This window comes from Sphaerodactylus townsendi, linkage group LG05, assembly GCF_021028975.2.
Source record: "Sphaerodactylus townsendi isolate TG3544 linkage group LG05, MPM_Stown_v2.3, whole genome shotgun sequence".
Classification (NCBI taxonomy): Eukaryota; Metazoa; Chordata; class Lepidosauria; order Squamata; family Sphaerodactylidae; genus Sphaerodactylus; species Sphaerodactylus townsendi.
Window position 1 is genome coordinate 89,716,163 of NC_059429.1, and position 18,924 is coordinate 89,735,086.

General features: G+C 40.6%; 1 protein-coding gene across 3 annotated transcripts in view; it reads right to left on the minus strand.

Moving 5' to 3' along the window:
- Window positions 1-18,924, minus strand: part of PLXNA2 (plexin A2) — a 533,025-nt gene that overhangs the window by 25,797 nt on the left and 488,304 nt on the right. For all 3 annotated transcript variants that reach the window (XM_048496018.1, XM_048496021.1, XM_048496020.1), the window contains exons 23-26: window positions 16,658-16,724; window positions 16,073-16,219; window positions 14,326-14,485; window positions 11,425-11,528 (exon numbers count right to left, since the gene is read on the minus strand). In XM_048496018.1, coding sequence (XP_048351975.1) covers window positions 11,425-11,528; window positions 14,326-14,485; window positions 16,073-16,219; window positions 16,658-16,724 — 478 coding nt within the window. The remainder of the gene's footprint in view (window positions 1-11,424; window positions 11,529-14,325; window positions 14,486-16,072; window positions 16,220-16,657; window positions 16,725-18,924) is intronic.

Genomic DNA, 18,924 nt, shown 5'->3' on the forward strand with positions numbered 1-18,924 from the left:
CCTGCTTCTTGTTAGAACCACATAACACTACAATACACGGAAAGGAATTTATAAAACAATTTTTGTTAGCACTAACAAAATGGGCTCCAAGTGAGGACATAAGAGATCCACAACAGCATTTTGTGACATTATCTTTAACATTAAAAAGCAGCTGCAAGGGGAAATGGAGTTGTGATGCTAAGCAAAAGCCTTATTGAAATTTCCCCACATGCCCTTTCCCCACTAGCATGGACAGACTGGGAGGTAAAAATGATTCTGAATACATATAACTGAATACAAATAACTGAGTGCATATAACTGTACTGGATCAGACCATGGGTTCATCAGTACTGTTTACTCTGACTGGCAGAAGTTCTCCAGAGTCTCAGGTACAGGTTCTCACATCACCTATTTTGCCTGATCTAGTTAACTGGGGATGCTAAGGTCTGAACCTAACACCTTCTGCACGCTAAACAGATGCTTTATCAATAAGTCGTGATCATTCCCTAAAAACGAGTCCTGTCCCCGGTTAGAATCATAGAGTTGGAAGGGGCCATACATGCCATCTAATTCAATCAGGACCAGCCTAGAGCATCCCAAACAAGTCTTGGTCCAGTCGTTGCTCAAAGACAGCCAGTGAGGGGGAGCACACGACCTCCCTAGGCAGCTGATTCTACTATTGCACAGTTCTTACTGTAAATTTTTCCCTTGAAAAATTGAAACCTTTTGACCCATAATTTAAACCTGTTATTGTGAGTCCTATCCTCTGCTGCCAACTGGAACAGCACTCTGCCCTCTTCTAAGCGACAGCCCCTCAAATACTTCTTCTCTTCTCTAGACAATATCCTCTTCGCCAGACTAAACATTCCCAAGTCCTTCAGCCTTTCCTCATAGAGATTGGTTTCCAGGCCCCTGATCATCCTTGCTGCTCTTCTCTGCACCTGCTCCATTCTGTCTACATCATTTTCGAACTGAGGAGTCCAGAACTGTACACAATACTCCCAGTGAAGCCTGACCAATGCAGTGTACAGCCGGACTACGATATTTTGCAATTTGGATATTATTACTGTTCTGATACACCTCAAAATCATGTTAGCCTTTTTTGTTGCTGCATCACACCAGTTGCTGATATTTAATTTACTGTCTACAAGTACCATAAGATCTTATCTGCATACACACTGCTACCCAGAAATGTATCCCCCATCTATTATGTGTGATCAGTGGTGGGATCAGCCGGTTCACACCACTTCAGTAGAACCAGTTGTTAAAATGGTGCTTGTAAACAACCAGTTGTTAAATTATTTTAATCCTACCACCAGAACCGGTTGTTAAATTATTTGAATCCCACCACTGTGTGTGATCCTAATTTTTGTTTCCAAGATGTAGAACTTGGCACTTATCCTTGTTGAACTGCATCTTGTTTGGTTGTTTTCATCTTTCCACTTTTCCAGTGTGTTCAGATCTTGTTGAAGTCTATTTATATCTGCTGGTGTGTTTGCTGCTCAATCCAAAAAATATGAGGGAAGGAGGAAAAGCAATCTTGCCTCCTAGCCTGAGGACCATTAACTCATGGTGGTGACTTGCACCCTGCCTTTTATGGGGCTGGGGCCGCTGTCTCACATCGGCCTTGCATACGGTTAGAGCCACCAATGTGTGGCAGGGACCTCACATGCGGGGCAGAGACCACTAACTCATGGAAAATCCTGCCCACCCACCATGTAGAAAGCAAGAGCACCCCCTTGCAGAGATGGTGGCCTCCCAAAGGACTGCCCTGTGCAAGGTGAGTATCTCCTCACTTGGGGTCAGCGTAGCCTTGGTGGGGGTGGCCCAGTAGATCATTGGCACATCAGAGCTTTCTCCAGAAAACTTAGTGGCCAATCCATTCCTGATTGTTAGCCCCTGTAAAGAAAAAGGCAGGTATAACATGGGTATCAGACTTTCCTATTACCAGAAGGGGTGGATTTCTTTTGGGGAAATAGCCTGGGAAGAAAACAAAAATTTCTTTCCCTCCCAAGAGCTGTGGTCTCAATCCAAACTGTACTCTGTGCAACTGTAGTCACCTAGATACTTATTCTGTTCTATTTGTTGACATTGTGTTTACAGGCTTTCTTTTGGTTAACTACTGTCCTGAAGAAAACACAGGCCTCCCATGTAACGTGTAATTTGGTTCTCATTATGGGTTCCACCTGCCAATTCGTTACATGTGCCTTTTAAGTAGGTCCCATCCATGCTCATTAGCTGCTTTTGTTTTGGACCTGCCCCCAGTGCCCATGGTTCATTTCATAGAAAAGGCAGCTGTGAATCTGTTGAGCGTCTTCCTAATTCTTATTTTTTTAATCATCATGTTAGGAAACAACAAAAAGATTGGCTAGCTTTTATGTTTATGTTAAGGGGATTCAAACATTGAGAAAGAGCCACTTAAAGCATCTGGGCTTCATTTTCTGCATTGCTCATTCTTCCCTGTCCCTAATTTATAATTGGAAATAGTTTTCTAATATCTCTTTGCTTTCTATTGACATGGTTTGCTGCCTTAGAATTAACCTTACATGTGCAATTATACATTGTTCAATGCTAAATTGAGAGCAAGTCATTTCTCTTACAAAAAGACGCATTCGCGAAAACTATATTTTCCCTCTCCAATCAACTCATGTATTTCAGTCTGTTTTCAGCACACTTACATTTTTAGCTTGATTTTTTTTTTTTTGGCAATTGGTAATACATGGTGTATGTTTGAAAGGACTACTAATCTCCAATGAATTGGCATCCTGGGGGGATTCTGATCCTTAGAAAAAGAAAATGGGAATTTAGTGGGTTTCTATTGTCAGAGGCTGAACAATGCAAGAGTTGGTGTTTGGATTACATCTGTTTTCAGAGGGCTGTTTCATTAGAAAAGTTTCCACGGGCATGTGCACATCTGAGCACATAAAGTTGCCTTATGTAGAACCAAACCTAGTCCATTGTGTACCTTGTTAGTTATCAAAGCTCTCTTAACTCTCAGGCAAAAAAAGGTCTTTCTAAAACCTACCTTTTGATCCTTGAACTGGAGATGCAAGGGATTAAATGTGGGAGCTGCTGTATAAAAAGCATTTGCTACCCCACTGAAATAGGGGTCCACCCCAAAGGAAGGCATGCACCATGTCATCATACAAGGCAAACATAAATATATACAATTAACAATTTTTTCCCAAAAACCTGATGCTGAGTTTGGGAGACAAACAGCAAGGCTCCCATAAAATGATTGAAGAATATATAATATGAAATGGTTTACAAAATTATATTGCAATAAGTTAATCTGCAAAAAAGTTGTATTACAAATTAAATTGTATACCTTTATTAAGAGAAAAATAAACATGGATTCAGTTACTTAACAGGGGAAGTCCAAAACAATAAGTATTGGACAGTTACCACAACAAAAGCATTATGAAATATAAGGTATATTTGTAGGTTAATTATTAAAAATATGGAATGAAAAACAAGGTAATATACTATAGATATTTAAGTTTATTAAAGCTAAAGAATAAATTACCAAAGAATAGTGAAGTAACTGAATTGATTTAGATGTATTGAATTATGTGTTATTGTTATGGGTAGTTGGGGTAGGATAGATTATGTTTGGGTGATTGTAAATGTGGGTCATTTGTTACATGTTAATATTTGTTGATGTCTTATGTGTTTCAATTGTTTCTTGTATGTTTTATGTTCAATGTGTTTTTTAAAGAAGGAAATTAATAAAAATATTATTTTTTTTAAAAAAAGCAAGGCTACATGGATGGCTCCACCTCTTATGTCCATCCAGTTTCTTGTACAGTGGGAGCATGTCATGGGGATGTTATCTGGGTGATGTACTAGTTACATAGTTAGGAATGCATCTCAGTCATCCAGATGGCATCCCCCTGACATAGTGCTACTAATGAAATAGTCAAGAGGGGTAATTTTTGCCTGCTTCTACCTCTTCACTCTAACTCCTTGTCTCATATACCCTTCTATCCATCAGGATTCCCCACCCCTAGTATTTGGCACTGAGCTTTCACAGGTTTAAAAGAACTGAGGCAGAAGAGGAAAATCTGTTTCTGCGAGCACCTTGTGCTCATACTTGACAGGATCCCACCAATATTCCATCTGCTGCTTATCTGCTTTAATGATTCTCTGCTCTTTTTTTAAAAAAAAATCATGACAGCTGGGGTTTATGTGGCTGTTTTATACATTCTACTGTTTTAATGATTGTGAACAACTGCTACATTGATGCAGCAGGATACAATTGTTTTAAATAAGAATATATAATTTAAATACTGGCAGTCTCACAGCTCTGATCAAGTCTTATATTTCCTTTCCTAGCTTCTATCCTACCTGACAAATGAGAAGTACTGTCAGAAGCATCAGTCTCTGACAATATATAAAGTGACAAGGTGTGTCAGGAAAAATAGGCCAGGGTGGACATTTCTTCACACTCTTGTTTCCATCTTCTCTAAACACTCTAGCAGTGCAATTGGGGGGGATGTCGTGTGGGCTTCTGCCAGTGTAAATGGCCTCTCCGGGGCACTCACGCCAGAAGAGGGACAAATTCACCGGCACCCAGCAACTGCAGCACCCACGATGCCCAGCTGCAACACCAGACCTCATGCCAGCACTTGCACACTGCCCACAGCTACACAGGTATTCCAGAGGGAGGGGATTACCTTAGTCAGCCTTCCGACTCCTCTGGCAGAGCTGTCAGCAGAGAAACATTGCAATTTTCATGGTGTATCTCTTCTGCCCTATGAGGGAATTGGAGGTTTGTTTTTTTTTAAACTGCTCCACTGTGGAGCAGGTGGAGTGGCACTCAAGCAGCACCATCCCTGTCCACCTCAGCTCTGGATTGCGCTGTCATGTTCCAACCTATTAATGTGTGCATTGAGAGAGAAGATACTGAGACTTTGCCCATCTGCACTGCAGAGGCACAGTGTTCACAGTCAACTGGCTGCAGGTTCCTTGCTCTCCCCCCTCGCTTTTGTGTACCCACCTGATAGAACTAACTTGTGAGATGATTTGTGGTTAAGTATGAGGACTCAATTTCAAGTGCTTTTCAAAGTTCATATTCTGCTGAATAGCCTACTCAGGCCCACAGAATGATTTATAACATAATGATAATGATAATGACAATGATAATGACAACTACAACAACAACAACAACAACTCCTCTATGGCACAAACCAGCTGAGGTCGTCCCAGTGGTAATTGGCACGCTGGGCACCATCCCAAAAACACTAGGGCAGCACTTGAAACATCTTCGAATTGACAAAATTAACATCTGTCAAATTCAGAAGGCAGCCCTGCTGGGATCTGCACAAATACTACGCCGATACATTACAACTTCCTAGGCCTCTGGGTGAGGCTCGAATTGTAATGAAGGCCAACAACCAGCTAAAGATCTGGCAGCTGTGAAATCTACAATCTACTACTACAACAACAACAAAACAGCAAAACCAAATATAATAATATATCTAGTTAAAATTAATCATTAATATAACATTTTAACATATTAAGCTGAAACTTCTGTATAGCACCATGGTTGCAATCCCAAATAGGAATAACTGTCATGGGAATTGTGGAGAACACCAATTGTGTATGACTATGTAACTGTTCACAGGAAGCGTCCATGATCCCCACACTGTAAAGTCTTTGAGTAGAAATTAACCTTTTGATATAAAGGGAAGAAACTTGACTATGTGAATGTTTATGAAGAGAGGGGTTGTATGGAAAGAGTTACTGGCTAGATTAATGGTGATTAAACCAAGATTTCCAGATGATCACTGGTACTCTTGGTGGTGGCTGCTGCCTAAGATTTCTGCAGAAATTCTTGATCCAGGGGAGCTCCCAGATGGGTCCCAGACAGCACTTGCCTGTTTCAAGTGGTAAGAAATTCTTATTCCTCACACCAATAAGTTTCCCTCAGCTTCACTCTGTGTACTAAACAGAGGGTGCACAATTATCACTTTATCCAGATAATACATTGCCCAGTCTGAACTTTCTATATATATTTTGTACTGAAATGAACAAACAGAACAGAATATTATTACTGAAATAGAAAAGAAAATTTGTTGGGAACAAATTCAAATTACTGAAAGTTTTTGAAAAAGCACCAGTTTGACAAGGTTTCTGATCCAGAGAGGTCATCTTCTTTTTGCAGTTTAAATAATCTCTGATTGGGCTGCTATATTATCTGGTATGTGCTGAGGAAGACATATATGCACATTTGGTAGCAAATTATTGCTTTTTCATACTCAGGAAATGGAAACAGTTATTACTGTCAGTGAGGACAACAGGATGATTAACTTTAGAGACAAACTGAGAGTACAGCAACATGCCAGCATCCTGGAAATGCTTGCCTGAGGCATGCTCCTGCACACAGGACCCCTCATAGAAGCTGTTAATGCTGTATGACTCCTCCATTTGTACAAGAAAATAAATGACATTTTAGACACAATCCTGGCATCATGGGTGATAATGCCAGCTGTATAGTAATGCTAAAACTCTCCAAATTATCAAAAGGATTTGGATACTTGATTCTGAATCATTTTAAATGGAAACTGAGTGGAGATTTTTGAAGTGAAATAAATTTGTGCTTTTTAGTCACTTAACTACTGGTGAAAATCCCTTCCACTCCCTTTAATAACAGCTGAAGTGGGTTTACCAATCTTAGCCCATATTTGTACTGTATTATCCCACTCTGTGAACCAAGGACCATAACTCCATTTAAAAAAATCTGTAGAGAATATGTTGAGTTCTGAGAGAGACAGATAAACATTCAAACCCTGCTTAGTGCCATTAAGCTAAATGGAAAACCTTGGGCCAGACGTGATCTTTCTTAACCTGCCTCACAGAGTATTTGCAAGGATGGAAGAACACTTTATACCTTGAAAAATACTACTGGAGTGATTACTAGTAATTAGGACGACAGAACTACGTACGGTTTTAATTCCAGGAAATGCTTCCAACAAATTAAGGATTTATACCACATTCTTTGCCAAGCAAGAGTACAGCTGGGATATCTACTATTCTATCTCAACTATTTCCCCTCCATAAAGGCCTGCCCCGTTTCAAATGCCATTTGTACAATGAGGTCTCATGATTCTCAGCATATAGTTTTTTGGAGGTGGTCCTTCTTCACCACCAGAAAAGCAGATTGGATCTCACCCTATATCAAGAATTGTGGGATTTTTTCAGAATTCCCATGTTTGACACATTGTGAATCATGGGTTTAAGTCTTCTTTATGTTATGATTTTCAGGAATGACTTGTAGAAACACTTCTGCAAAAACTGAGAGCAACCCTGAGGCCATTCTGGCATATTAGCACAAATTCCCAGCTCCAGAACACATATGGCCGGTACAATTTTCACAGCTAAGTGCCATCATGCTGTTAGCTAAGGAAGATATATCTGCACGATCACAAGATACCCAGAATGAATTATAACATCTTGCTATGTCCATGCTGCTCAGAGAAGCACAAATAATTCTTCCTTCTGCTGCAGCCAAAGTGGTAATGACAGCACAAAAGTATGGGATGCTATGCCACATAGACATAGCCTGAAGTGAATCCCATAGTGGCCTGGAATGAAAGTATAAGCACCAATCCCTAGTGAGACTCCACTGCACTTAATGGCATTAGCCTAGGATAGAGATCTCTATCAGAGCTTGTACAAGGAGGACCACACTGTGTAACAGCTTCCTCAGGCGATCAATCTGTTTAAAAAGTATCTATTCTATTGTTGTTGAAATCCAAACATCTTCCCCCTTGCCAGCATCTCTGTTGCAAGGAAATAACATTTTCCCCCTGTAATTACTGCAATGTTTTATCCCAGGGAAAATGCCATTTCCCCCCCAGCAAGCACCCCAATTTCAATAGCTAGTGCTGCTGTGTGAACTCGAGTTGTGTGATTGTCATGGTCATCAACTGGAGCATGGTGATGAACAATACAACAGCTTACCACGCTGTTTTGTGACCTTTTAAAAACATTCCTTTTTCATACCCCTCTCCACTGATTAGAGGCTTAGCACTCTTCACTGCACTGTTTCACTGTGGAATACTCAGGCAGCTCTAAAAAAATATATGAAGAAATCCTACAAAACTACCTACTTCCTTAAAGCACTGTGCCACCAGTTCATAGATCACTTTTTGCTTACTTTCTTCAAACATCTTCACTTACTTCTATGGGAGTTGAACCCTTGTTCCAAAGTCTAAAAATAACAAGAACTGTGAATAGACTATCTTGTCTCCCACACAGCTCCCCATGTATTACAAAGGAACAGGATATGGTGTGACTCATGCTGTATCACGGCTAGCACAAGCAGTAAAAAAAACAACATCTAGGTACATCTAGAAATGCTTCCCCAAAGCTTTACAGGGTAAAGGAATAATGCAGAAGAAAGGATATCCTTTTTCTTTTTTTATGGCACAGCACAAATAAAATGTCTTGAGGATGTGAAAAGAAGCACTTTGCAACAGAAGGAACTCTGCATAGCCTTTTCCCCAAAACATATTCAGAACTTCTTATTTCAGCTCAACCGGATGTATTTTGAAAATGCTAAACTAGCAATCTTTATCTCCAAGATGGCTTCAGGACATTTCCTGCTTACTGTGCAGAGCTCAGGAAACATGTTATTTGTCCTGCCCAATTTCAAAACTCTCACTTTTGTTTTCTCCACTGCTTGTGCCTGCCGTGTTCTGCTGCTTCAGAGATCCTCTGTGCTGCCTGCTATTTGCTAAAGCTTTCCCACGGAGGTTTCCTTTGCTCACATCACAGCTGCCTGCCATTTCAGCATTTAAAGTACATGAATAAACTTAGTTTTGTCCTGCTGATTCTGCAAACGTATTGTTTTTTCTATTGTTTTGTTTTCTTTTTTAAAATTTATTTTTATTTTATTTTTGTAAGCATAAACAGAACAGAAAATTAAGAGAAATAGGAACCATATTGTAACATTTACAGTTGCATTAAAATAAAAAGAGAAGAATAAGTATATATGTAACATTATTGACAATGATATATTAAACAATAAACAATGCACGATAAAAAGAGGACAAAAACTACATGTTTGCAGAATCGACAGGACAAAACTAAGTTTATTTGTGCACTTTAAATGCTGAAATGGCAGCCACGGACTTCTTGATACAAGCAGAGAAACCTCTGTGAAACTTTCAACAAATGGAAAGAGTGGCACTGAAAGGATCTCTGAAGCTAACTTTTAAGAAAATGATGGGGAAAAAGAACCATTTTCACTGGCAGAGCAAAAATGGTTCTTTGTATAATGTTGGCAAGACGTTTTATTTATGCTGTGCAGAGAAAGCTACTTTCTGCTCCTTGCCAGGAATGAACATTCTTGACTTAAATTGCAGACAACTCTTTCACTTAAGGCACATCAAGTGGCTATTCAATTTCTCTTAGGAAGTGGCTCCTCATTCCAGAACAGGTGTTGGAGCAAACAACTTATGTGTGCTTCAAAAAGCTTGTAGACAATGTGAAATTTGCTCACAGCACAGGCATATTTACTATCCACCTTGGACAGGTTTTATGAAAGCAGAAAGGATGGTTTAGAATGCAGTCTCTCTTTGCTCCTTGGATATGAGTTGTGGTCCTTTTTGACATGACTAAGGTTCCTCATCATCGTTTCTATCCAACAAAGGCGGCTGTATGCTCTCCCCGCTCCCTCGGAATACAACCAAGTTACAGAGCAAGAGCTAAATATCTCTCATCTCTGTTATCCATTAACCAACGCCATGCATTCATGCTAGCATGCCTCAATATTTTCCCATCAGCGGAAACCTCAGGGAGATACCTCCAGATCCCTAAACATCAGAGACTATGCCGTTGCGGATGTGGATCTATAGAAACCCATAACTCATATTCTTCTGGAATGCTGTCTTCACAGTAACCTGCGCATGATTTTAATTCACCCTCTGCTGCTTCCAAGACTTGAGCACTCCAAGTTCCAGGCCACTCGCTTTCTGCTAAGTGACTGTAATCCATCGATCACCTTGGCAGTGGCTAAATTCTTGGAAAGCATTTTAAACACCCGTATTTAAATGTTTTAAAAGTTTTCTCTTTTAAATGGAAATAATTTATATGCCATTAAAGGTTAAAATAAAATGAAATGAAATGACTAAGGTTCCTGACAATATGACATTACAGTCCATTTTCATTTTGTTAATGTTATGTCTGAATGGCAAAGATATGAATTGCTAATTTCTTAGAAATCCTTTGAAAATTAGAATTGTCTAAGACACAGCAACTCTCAGTTTTAATCATGTCAACACATGGTCATTTTTAAAAAAGATTATCATTCCAAAATGATGGATAGAGATGAAATAGCCAGTGATCTTGTCGTGTTAAATGAATATGCCTCAGTTTTACTCAGCTTTACTCTCGGCACTAACTGCTACTATGGTGTGACACAAAGATCTATGAGTTACTGATTCTGAGTAGATATTGTGATAATAGGATTCCAGAGATCATAAAGACTACAGCAGAGGGTTCCAACTTTTGTTAGACATCTGTACACAGTCAGTGCTCAGTCAGTTCACCATCTAGTCACCATTTTGTGAACACTGCCTGTGTCAGCTCAACAACAGACTGCTAACCACTATACAGGAGCATGCAGAGTCACAGACATGGCCATAGAATGGCTGGTTTGTGTTGAAAATAAAGTCAAGTGCTAAGTCTGAAACAGTTTAGTACTGATCAGTCCATTGGATCAAATGATTCCCCAGGCTCTGCTTCTGGGAACAGGATAAATATTTTTCTTAATATTAATGAAAATCATGGCAATTGATTTTGAGTTAGTGGATGCTCCTTGTGACAAGCACCTTGAGTAAGCTTCTAAAAATCAGACTGGCTCTGCGGCAAACCAGGGAACTGTCCAGTTTTTCTTGATATGAAAACTGTGACATATTCAATGGGCCAGTCGCCCTAAACTAAGCAATAGAAAGGCCTTGTGTGCAAGTCGGTGGAAAACCAATTGTCTGTACAGTCTGATATCCTGTGAAATTTGTTCTGACTATTGCTCCATCCATCTGCGTAATCTGCAGCCCATGGCATATTCTGCCTGCCCCTCAGTGCTGTACTTCTCTGTCACATTCTAGTCCTAGGTCTCTGACATGGCAGCTACTACATGGGCTTTCACATTCTTAATGCTAGGAGCTCAGCTCCTCTGCATATGCTGTCTGTTTTGCAAACATGACTGGCATTTTTAATTTAGTCAATTTTCAGCTCTGCTTGTTCTTGTGAGATGTGTGTCAGAGCTATTTTCCCTTTTAATACATGAACACACTGAACTATTCTGATTTATGGTAAGAATGTGACCCTTCCTGGCTGTCTTGTTAGAAGAGCTGCTGCAGAATTAAATTTCTGTTTTTGCTTTGCCTTCTGCTTAGCTGATTTCTTCAGGTTACATGCTAGGTTTTGCTTACTTACCTGATAATGAATAAGGGTGTTTAACCGCTTCCAGTCACCCTCAATTTTAGTGGTGATATCTTCATCCTGAAGGACCACACGTGCTATTCGGCCCTGACGCCACTCTGTTGAGCAAACAAGAGCATATAAGGTACTCAAGGCCACAAAAATAGATTTCTCAAAAGAAAATAACGTCTAAGAACATAGGAAGAACACTATAGGATCAGACCAGTGGTTCATTTAATCCAGCACCCTGTTTCACAGAGTGGCCAACCTAGTTGCCCTGGAGACCAACAAACAGGCACAGAGGCTAGGGGCCTCCCATGACATTGCCTTCTAGCACTGGCATTCAGATGCTCTGCATGTGGGGGTTCCTACCTCTGCCTATGGAGGGGGGGTGTCCCTTAGTCAACATAACTAACAGTCGCTGATGAGCCTTTTTTCTTCCCTGCATCTATGGCCCATTCACTACATTGACTAACCCTAGATTTGAGTATTGTAGGAGAGGGACAAAAACTCTGTTTATCTGATTTCTCCACCCCATCATAATTTTATAAACCTCTGCCATGTCCACCCTCACTCACCTTTTTTCGAAACTGAAATTTCCAGACTCTTTAGTCTTTCCTGACTCCTTGCTCATCTTGGTTGCCCCATTTTTCCCAGCTCTGCAAGATCCATTTTGAGATATGACAACTAGAATTGTACATGGTATCCCAAATATAGGAGAACAATATAAGGATATTACATTATGGGCAATTTTATTCTTAGTCTGTTTCCTAATAAACACCTACATTGAGTTTGCCTTTTTCATCATTGCCCCACATTGGCTGTTTCCGCACAGGTGGAATACAGTGCCCCAGGGACGCTAAAAACTGCATCCCTGGGGAGGGGTTTGCATGGCCGATGCTGCTGCGTTGAAGCAGCAGTGGCCTTGCCACCCCCGAGCGGCGTGAAGGCACTGCTTCCGAACCTCGCTCCCTGAGCGAGGTTTTTCAGAAGCAGCGTCTTCCAACCGCTGCCGTGCGAACGGCAGTGGCTGGAAGGCGCCATTTCCCCCCCACCGTCGCTGAATGCCGTATCTCTCCTCCTGGCTTCTGGTGCATCGCAGAGGCCAGGGGACATGCCCCTCTGGCCTGCAACTCCAGAGCCGCCGCTCCAGCCTGCGGGGAGGGGGGTGTCCTCTGCAACACGCTGGAAGCCATGAGGAGAGGTATGGCATTCAGTGACAGCACAGCCGGTGAGAATGCTGCACTGCCGCCTGCTGCCCTGCCTGGACCGTCAGTGTGAATGGTCCCCGGGGGGGGGGGGTGTAGGCATTGTTTATGCCGACACAGCCCCACTTGGTGCCCGTGCGGAAAGGGCCACTGAGTAGATGTTTTCTTTGAGTTTTCCATTACAACACCGAGATTTCTTTCTGTCCCTGTTTTGGCCAGTTCAAACACCATCAGCATAAATTTAAAACTGGAGGGGGGTTGTTCTCCAAAATATGCTGAATTCATCTCCTTTTCAATTATGCATGACTGCAGTTGATACTTTTAGTATAGCTTGGCTCCATGCAACTGAAATTTAACTAACCCTAAAGTTGTTAAGGTACTGAAATGTCCATATGCTTGACATATCCAAGTTGCAGAAACCAGTATGCCTTCATGTACTCCAATGGAAGACTTCCTAAAGGGAAGCTGGTCTATGAGTTATATGATAATCTAAAAACGTTAAATATTTTAGGGACAGTAGAGTAATACCTGACAACAGGCTAAAATGCTGGATTAGCTTTTGAATTAACTTCCCATCTTTCCATATTAGGTTAAGCATATAAAAATATATGACATATGTACAAGAAATCTATGCTTGATATAAACATACAGAAATTTCAATTATGCTGGTCAACATACGTTGAGTATCGCATTTTCAATACACTTTAGCCATCATTTGCAACTGGTTTTCTTGTGTAAATCCAGTTACAAATGATCACTAAAGTGCTGTGAAAATGCATTATTTAATGTGTGTGAAAGAAGACTAAAACAGGATAAAGTAGAGAGAATAGTACGGAACTCAGCAGAACTCTTCTTCAGGCAAAACATTAAAGAAATACGAAAAAGTTGAAAAGGATCCCCTCTCCTTTTTAAAGCTTATCATTCAGCCTGAAGAAGAATCCTGTTGGTCACTACTTTGCTTAGTTTACTTAATCCCTATTTGTTTGAACTCCTAACATCTTTGTTCATATCCTGCTTACCATGGGAGAGGTAGCCCAGTTTTCTTCAGGTAGTTTCAATGTTCATTAGAAGCTCAAGGCTATTTGCAGGGTTAATGTCCATATTCTCAAACAGTACAATACAATGCTATGCATGTTCTCAGACCTCTCAGGCCTTTCAGTGATTTAAAGAAAGTAAGTAAACCACAGCTATTTATAAATATTATGTTTTAAAAAGTCTTGCCATTTGGTGTCTATTTAAGACTGTGTTATTTTGTGCATGAAAATTCTCACACAGCCTAATGGGTGCTGCAGTCCCCTCCCAATATCATTTAATTACTTGACTTAACCATCCATGATCACTGGGGATAATTGATTTCACCAACTGTGCAAGCATAAAAGCACCTATAAGGCAGAGGGAAATGAAACTCCACCAACTTTGCTACTGTGCAGCTGCAATTCTGTTTAGCATGCTGTTCAAGCAAACAACAAGGAGCACCGAGGCAAGGCTTGATTCATGAGTAACTGCAGCTGTTGACAATGGCGTTTCTGCCCGCTGAACATCTTCACAGCAAATTTCTCAACAACTCTAATAGTAATAAAGTTTTTACTCTACTGTTCCTTTTAGATTTGTTCTCCTTGACTACAGTCAACATCTCAAAAAGTTATTCTTGGCCTCAATCCCTCTTCCCCAAACCCTCTCCTTTTTCACAAGACAAAGACAATCCTACCTAAGTCCATATCAACAGCTCGTGGCCTTTGTGAGTAAGGGACATTTTTATATACTGCATCCAGAATCTTCTCTTTGACTTGAGTGATTGTGTCGCAGTTGAGCACCTTCACAGGAATCTCAGGACTGTTCTCATTGTCGGGATTCACACAGTTTAAGATCTAGAAAAGGGAAATACTAATACTATCAAACCGATCTCAGGAATGTTAGAGAAAAAATACCAAACACATTTTTATCATAATGTGGGGGCATTGTTAATCATGTAATCTTCATTAATTACTGAATTCCTACAGTTTAGTACCATTTAAATTGGGAAGCTGACAATATTGTAAATGAGGACAATCACTTTCTGCAAATGGAGTCCTAGGCCTGGAAATATTACCCGTATATACTGGCGCATAAGTCGAGGTTTTCAGCCTTTTTTTAAGGCTGAAAAATGCCCCCCTCGACTTATACACGGGTCCCACTTACCGGTAATTCTTGGGTGGTGTTCCCCCTGTCCTTTCTTCGCTCTGATCTGCCTTCTTCTCTGCCGCCCCTCTTTCAGCCATTCTCTGTGCTTAGTTTTCTGTTTCACTTTTGACTGGCAGGCCCCCTCACTAACTCACCCTTTTTTTCCCTTTCCCCGCAGGCTGTAACACTTGGTTCACAGAAGCTGCCTCCTGGGCAGCCTCCCTCTATGACTTTCTTAAAAGGGGCAATGCTGCAAGATTGCTTAAGCAACCTTTGGAGCATTACCCACGCTTTTAAGAAAACCACAGAAGACTGAACTGCCCAACAGGCAGCTTCTCTAAAATCAAATCTTACAGCCTCTTGAAGGAAATGGATCGCGTTAGTGACTGCTTCTACCTTCTTCTCTGCCGCAGCCCCTTTCAGCGGCTTTCTGTTACGCCTCGTTCTCCTCTGCCTTTTCCACCAACACCTCCCATACCGTTCACACTCCAAGGCCCCTAGTTTATTCCCTCTCCCCAGACCCACCTTGCCCCTCTTTAAAAAGCCTCCCAAAGGCTTCTGGGGCGCTCATTTCCCCCAACTGCGGCTCCTTTGCCTGCTCAGCGCTCCACCTCCCCATGGACCTTTCCCACCCTCGACTTATACGGGAGTCAATAAGGTTTCCCAGTTCTTCAAGGCAAAATTAGGTGCCTCGACTTATACGCGGATCGACTTATACGCGGATCGACTTATACGTGAGTATATACGGTAGCACATGATTTCACACCATTTGGCAAAATTCAGATACTGCAGCTGTTTCACACACTGCTGTATAAAAATTAGATATATTATTTCACATGGATAGAGTAATAGAATCCTGTCAAAAGCCAGGTTTCTTTCTTTAGCTATTCGTAACACCTATCCAATGACAGGTGATAACAATGACACCTCAGGATCCAAACTTTTAAAACTGGTAATGTCACTTAAATTAAAATAATTTGTTCTGTCTTTGAAAGTGACCAACTAGTGTAAAACTTCAAGAATCACTTTTCTATTAATTTTATTCACAGCGATATTCCACTCTACCTCAACAAGACTTCCCCTTTGTTCCTCAACAAGTCTGTCTGCTTGAATATGCTCAGAATTTGCTACAATAGGATGATTTATCCTGAAAAAGTTCAATTTTACTATAGCCTAAAAGAGGGGGAAACTTGCCACCGAATGTCCTGCTTGGGGCTTCAGTCCATTATACATTTGCTATGTCAGCTGATGGTTAGTGGCACAACATAAGATATTCGAGTAAAGCACCCACTCACTAGAGTTTTGTACTCAATCTGTTGCCGGATCAGCTTGTCCTCACTCAGGGAATAACGTGCCTCCCCTGTAATAGCATCGATTGGGCCTTTCTCCATCTGTTGCTTGATGGCACAGTACAGCATGAAGAGAGGCTCCCCAGCACATTCCTGTTTGACACAGAACATAAGAAGACACAGGCATAGGTAAAGGCAAAGCTCATCTGAGATAGACAAATTGTGGCAAACAAGCTTAATTTTAAAACAGTCACAGAACTTTGATTTTTGTATTTATCTAACCTGTCTTCACACTGTCCTAATGATGACTTCTTGATTTGGCTCCACAAGAAATCTGAAAGGCTAAGCCCTGAGCTGGATAACCCAGGCTAACCTGATCATGTCAGATCTCAGGAGCTAAGGACCACCAAGGAATACCAGGGTTGTGACAAGGAGACAGGCAATGGCAAACCACCTCTGAATGGCTCTTGCCTTTAAAACCCCACCAAGGATTGCCATAAGTTAAATGTGACTTGACACCCCCCCCGCCCCGGTAAGCAATGAGAACTGTATTACCTTGAGCAAAGGAAAGGGATCCATCCACTCTCTTACCTTTAGGAATTTATGGAGGAGGAAAGCAAACCAGTTAGTCAACATCTTTTCAGCTACTGACTCAGTCCTGAAAATAGAGAAAAAGGCATTTGATTTTAAAAAAAATCCCCCCATGGACAGCACTTGAACATCATTATCCCCATGAAAAAGTATTATAGAGAGAGTAAAACAAAACAAAACAGATGATTGGACTAGTTTAACTTCATTTACCTCCAGTAATAAATCAACTAACATTAGATCTCCAGGCTTCCTCCTCTATTTCTTTTTTCTACAACAAGACACCAGACTACTGCTAAGGCACCGATACAGTACAAAAGTATGGACATAACACTAAGTGGGAGCACCAAATGATGTGACATTCCATCATATAACATATTTGTAGATCTTCTGATTTTTTTTCTTAGTGAAACAATGAGAAAAGCCATTTATTGTAAAAAACAACAACACACATAAATATAAACTCTACAGTGGATTTGAAACAGCAAACTATTAGTAAGGACATAATTTAATTTGAAACTCCATGAGGATCTGTTGTGATACTGATAGCCACATATGTTGTATGGAATTCCCTATAAAGAAGTAAATTACAGCTTCTCAAAAGAGAAGGAAGGTGTGCAGCACTATCCTATGCTTGTTTCCTTAGGATTTATTGATGCATTTAAATTTATACCCTGCCTTTTTCCGAACACTTCTGGCAGCTTACAAGTTGCAGTCCCCCACCCCAACAACAGTATCAGAAGAGATAATGTCCTACTACAGTCTCCTGTCTACCAGAGAAGCCACTATTTCATTAGTACTTTCCTAAAGCCCTCTGAAATAAAATATCTTTGCATCCCTTGGGAAAGGCTGGGTCCAGAATCACTCCTAAACTCTCAACTTAATCCGTTAGAGAGCTTAATCCTGTCCATGATTAGTAAATTGCTGTCTGTCACCATTTTTGCCTTCCCAAGCAATATCACTTCCATCTTGCCTGGATTCACATTCAGATTGTTCATCTTCAATCACCTGACCACAACTTCAAGGCACTGGCCCAGAACTGGATGTCATTAACATAACAATGAAAGCCAACTCCAAAGCTATGAATATTGTCATTCAGTGATTTAGTAGAAAAAATAAATAACATGAAGAATGTAATAGCCCCCTGTGGAAAGCCAGAAGCCATCATAAGCTTCCTAATGGAAACTCTTTTATTCATATCTACAAGGAAAGACAAAACAATTGGAGGCCTGTCTCTTTTAGGCGTACAATAGACTCCAGCAAATAAAGAAAAACACTAAAATTGACTGATAGATATTATAAAATCAGTGGACAGATCTAATAAAATTGGCTGACATACAAATGAACAACATCCACCAGAGGTGCTAATCCTCATTCTGTCTCATATCTTACCTTGAAATCTGATTGAAACAAGCAAAGGGTAGATTGCCATTCAAGAGTGTCTGATGTTATTCAGCCACTAGCTGTTCATTCACCTTGCCCAGTAAAGGGGAATAAGACCCTGGTCTATAATTGCCCATATCATACTTGGTCAAAAATGACTTCTTAAGAAGTGATGTGATCACAGCTTTTTCAGCTGTTGAATAACAATGCCTTCTATATTGATAATCTTGCCAAAGGAATTCTCACATTACACTTGTATAGTTTAATCAGTCAGTCTGTAGGAGATGGCTTTCACAACTCCAAACAGCCTATTGATACCAGCCAGGGAATCAACAGGAAACTGTCCAAAGAATTCTGATTGCCTCTGATATCTTGTGTACCAGATATATTTTTAAACTAACATATACATTAGTTTACATTCGCCTTATAAGCAAAGAGTTTTGCAAATTTGACACAGGTATTTTCCAATTCAGACTCTGTCAGGGAGTCAGGCCCAAATGATTGCCCAGAATACTTTTTCCTGGATATGTCAGGTGATATGACAGTAGAGAAGAACATTCTAGAGTATGTTCTGGCTAATCTTTGAGCAGTATAGAATTTCATACAGGAATTCTTCAAACAGGCCCTTGTCTTTTGCTTGAACTACGGGAGCTTGTTCAGAGAGACAGCATTATATATTACTGTATACACACTCCCAGTTTGCTGCAGGAATTGGAAGTCAGATGGCCTGATTATTCATTTACTCAGAACCTCACTCTGTTCATTTCCATGAACATGCATATAGAATCACAGTATTTATAGTTAATGTTAGCTAGATGGGGTAATACATATGTCTGGCTACTGGCCAGTTATACGCAAATAATTGTGTTTCATCCTAACCTATCTCA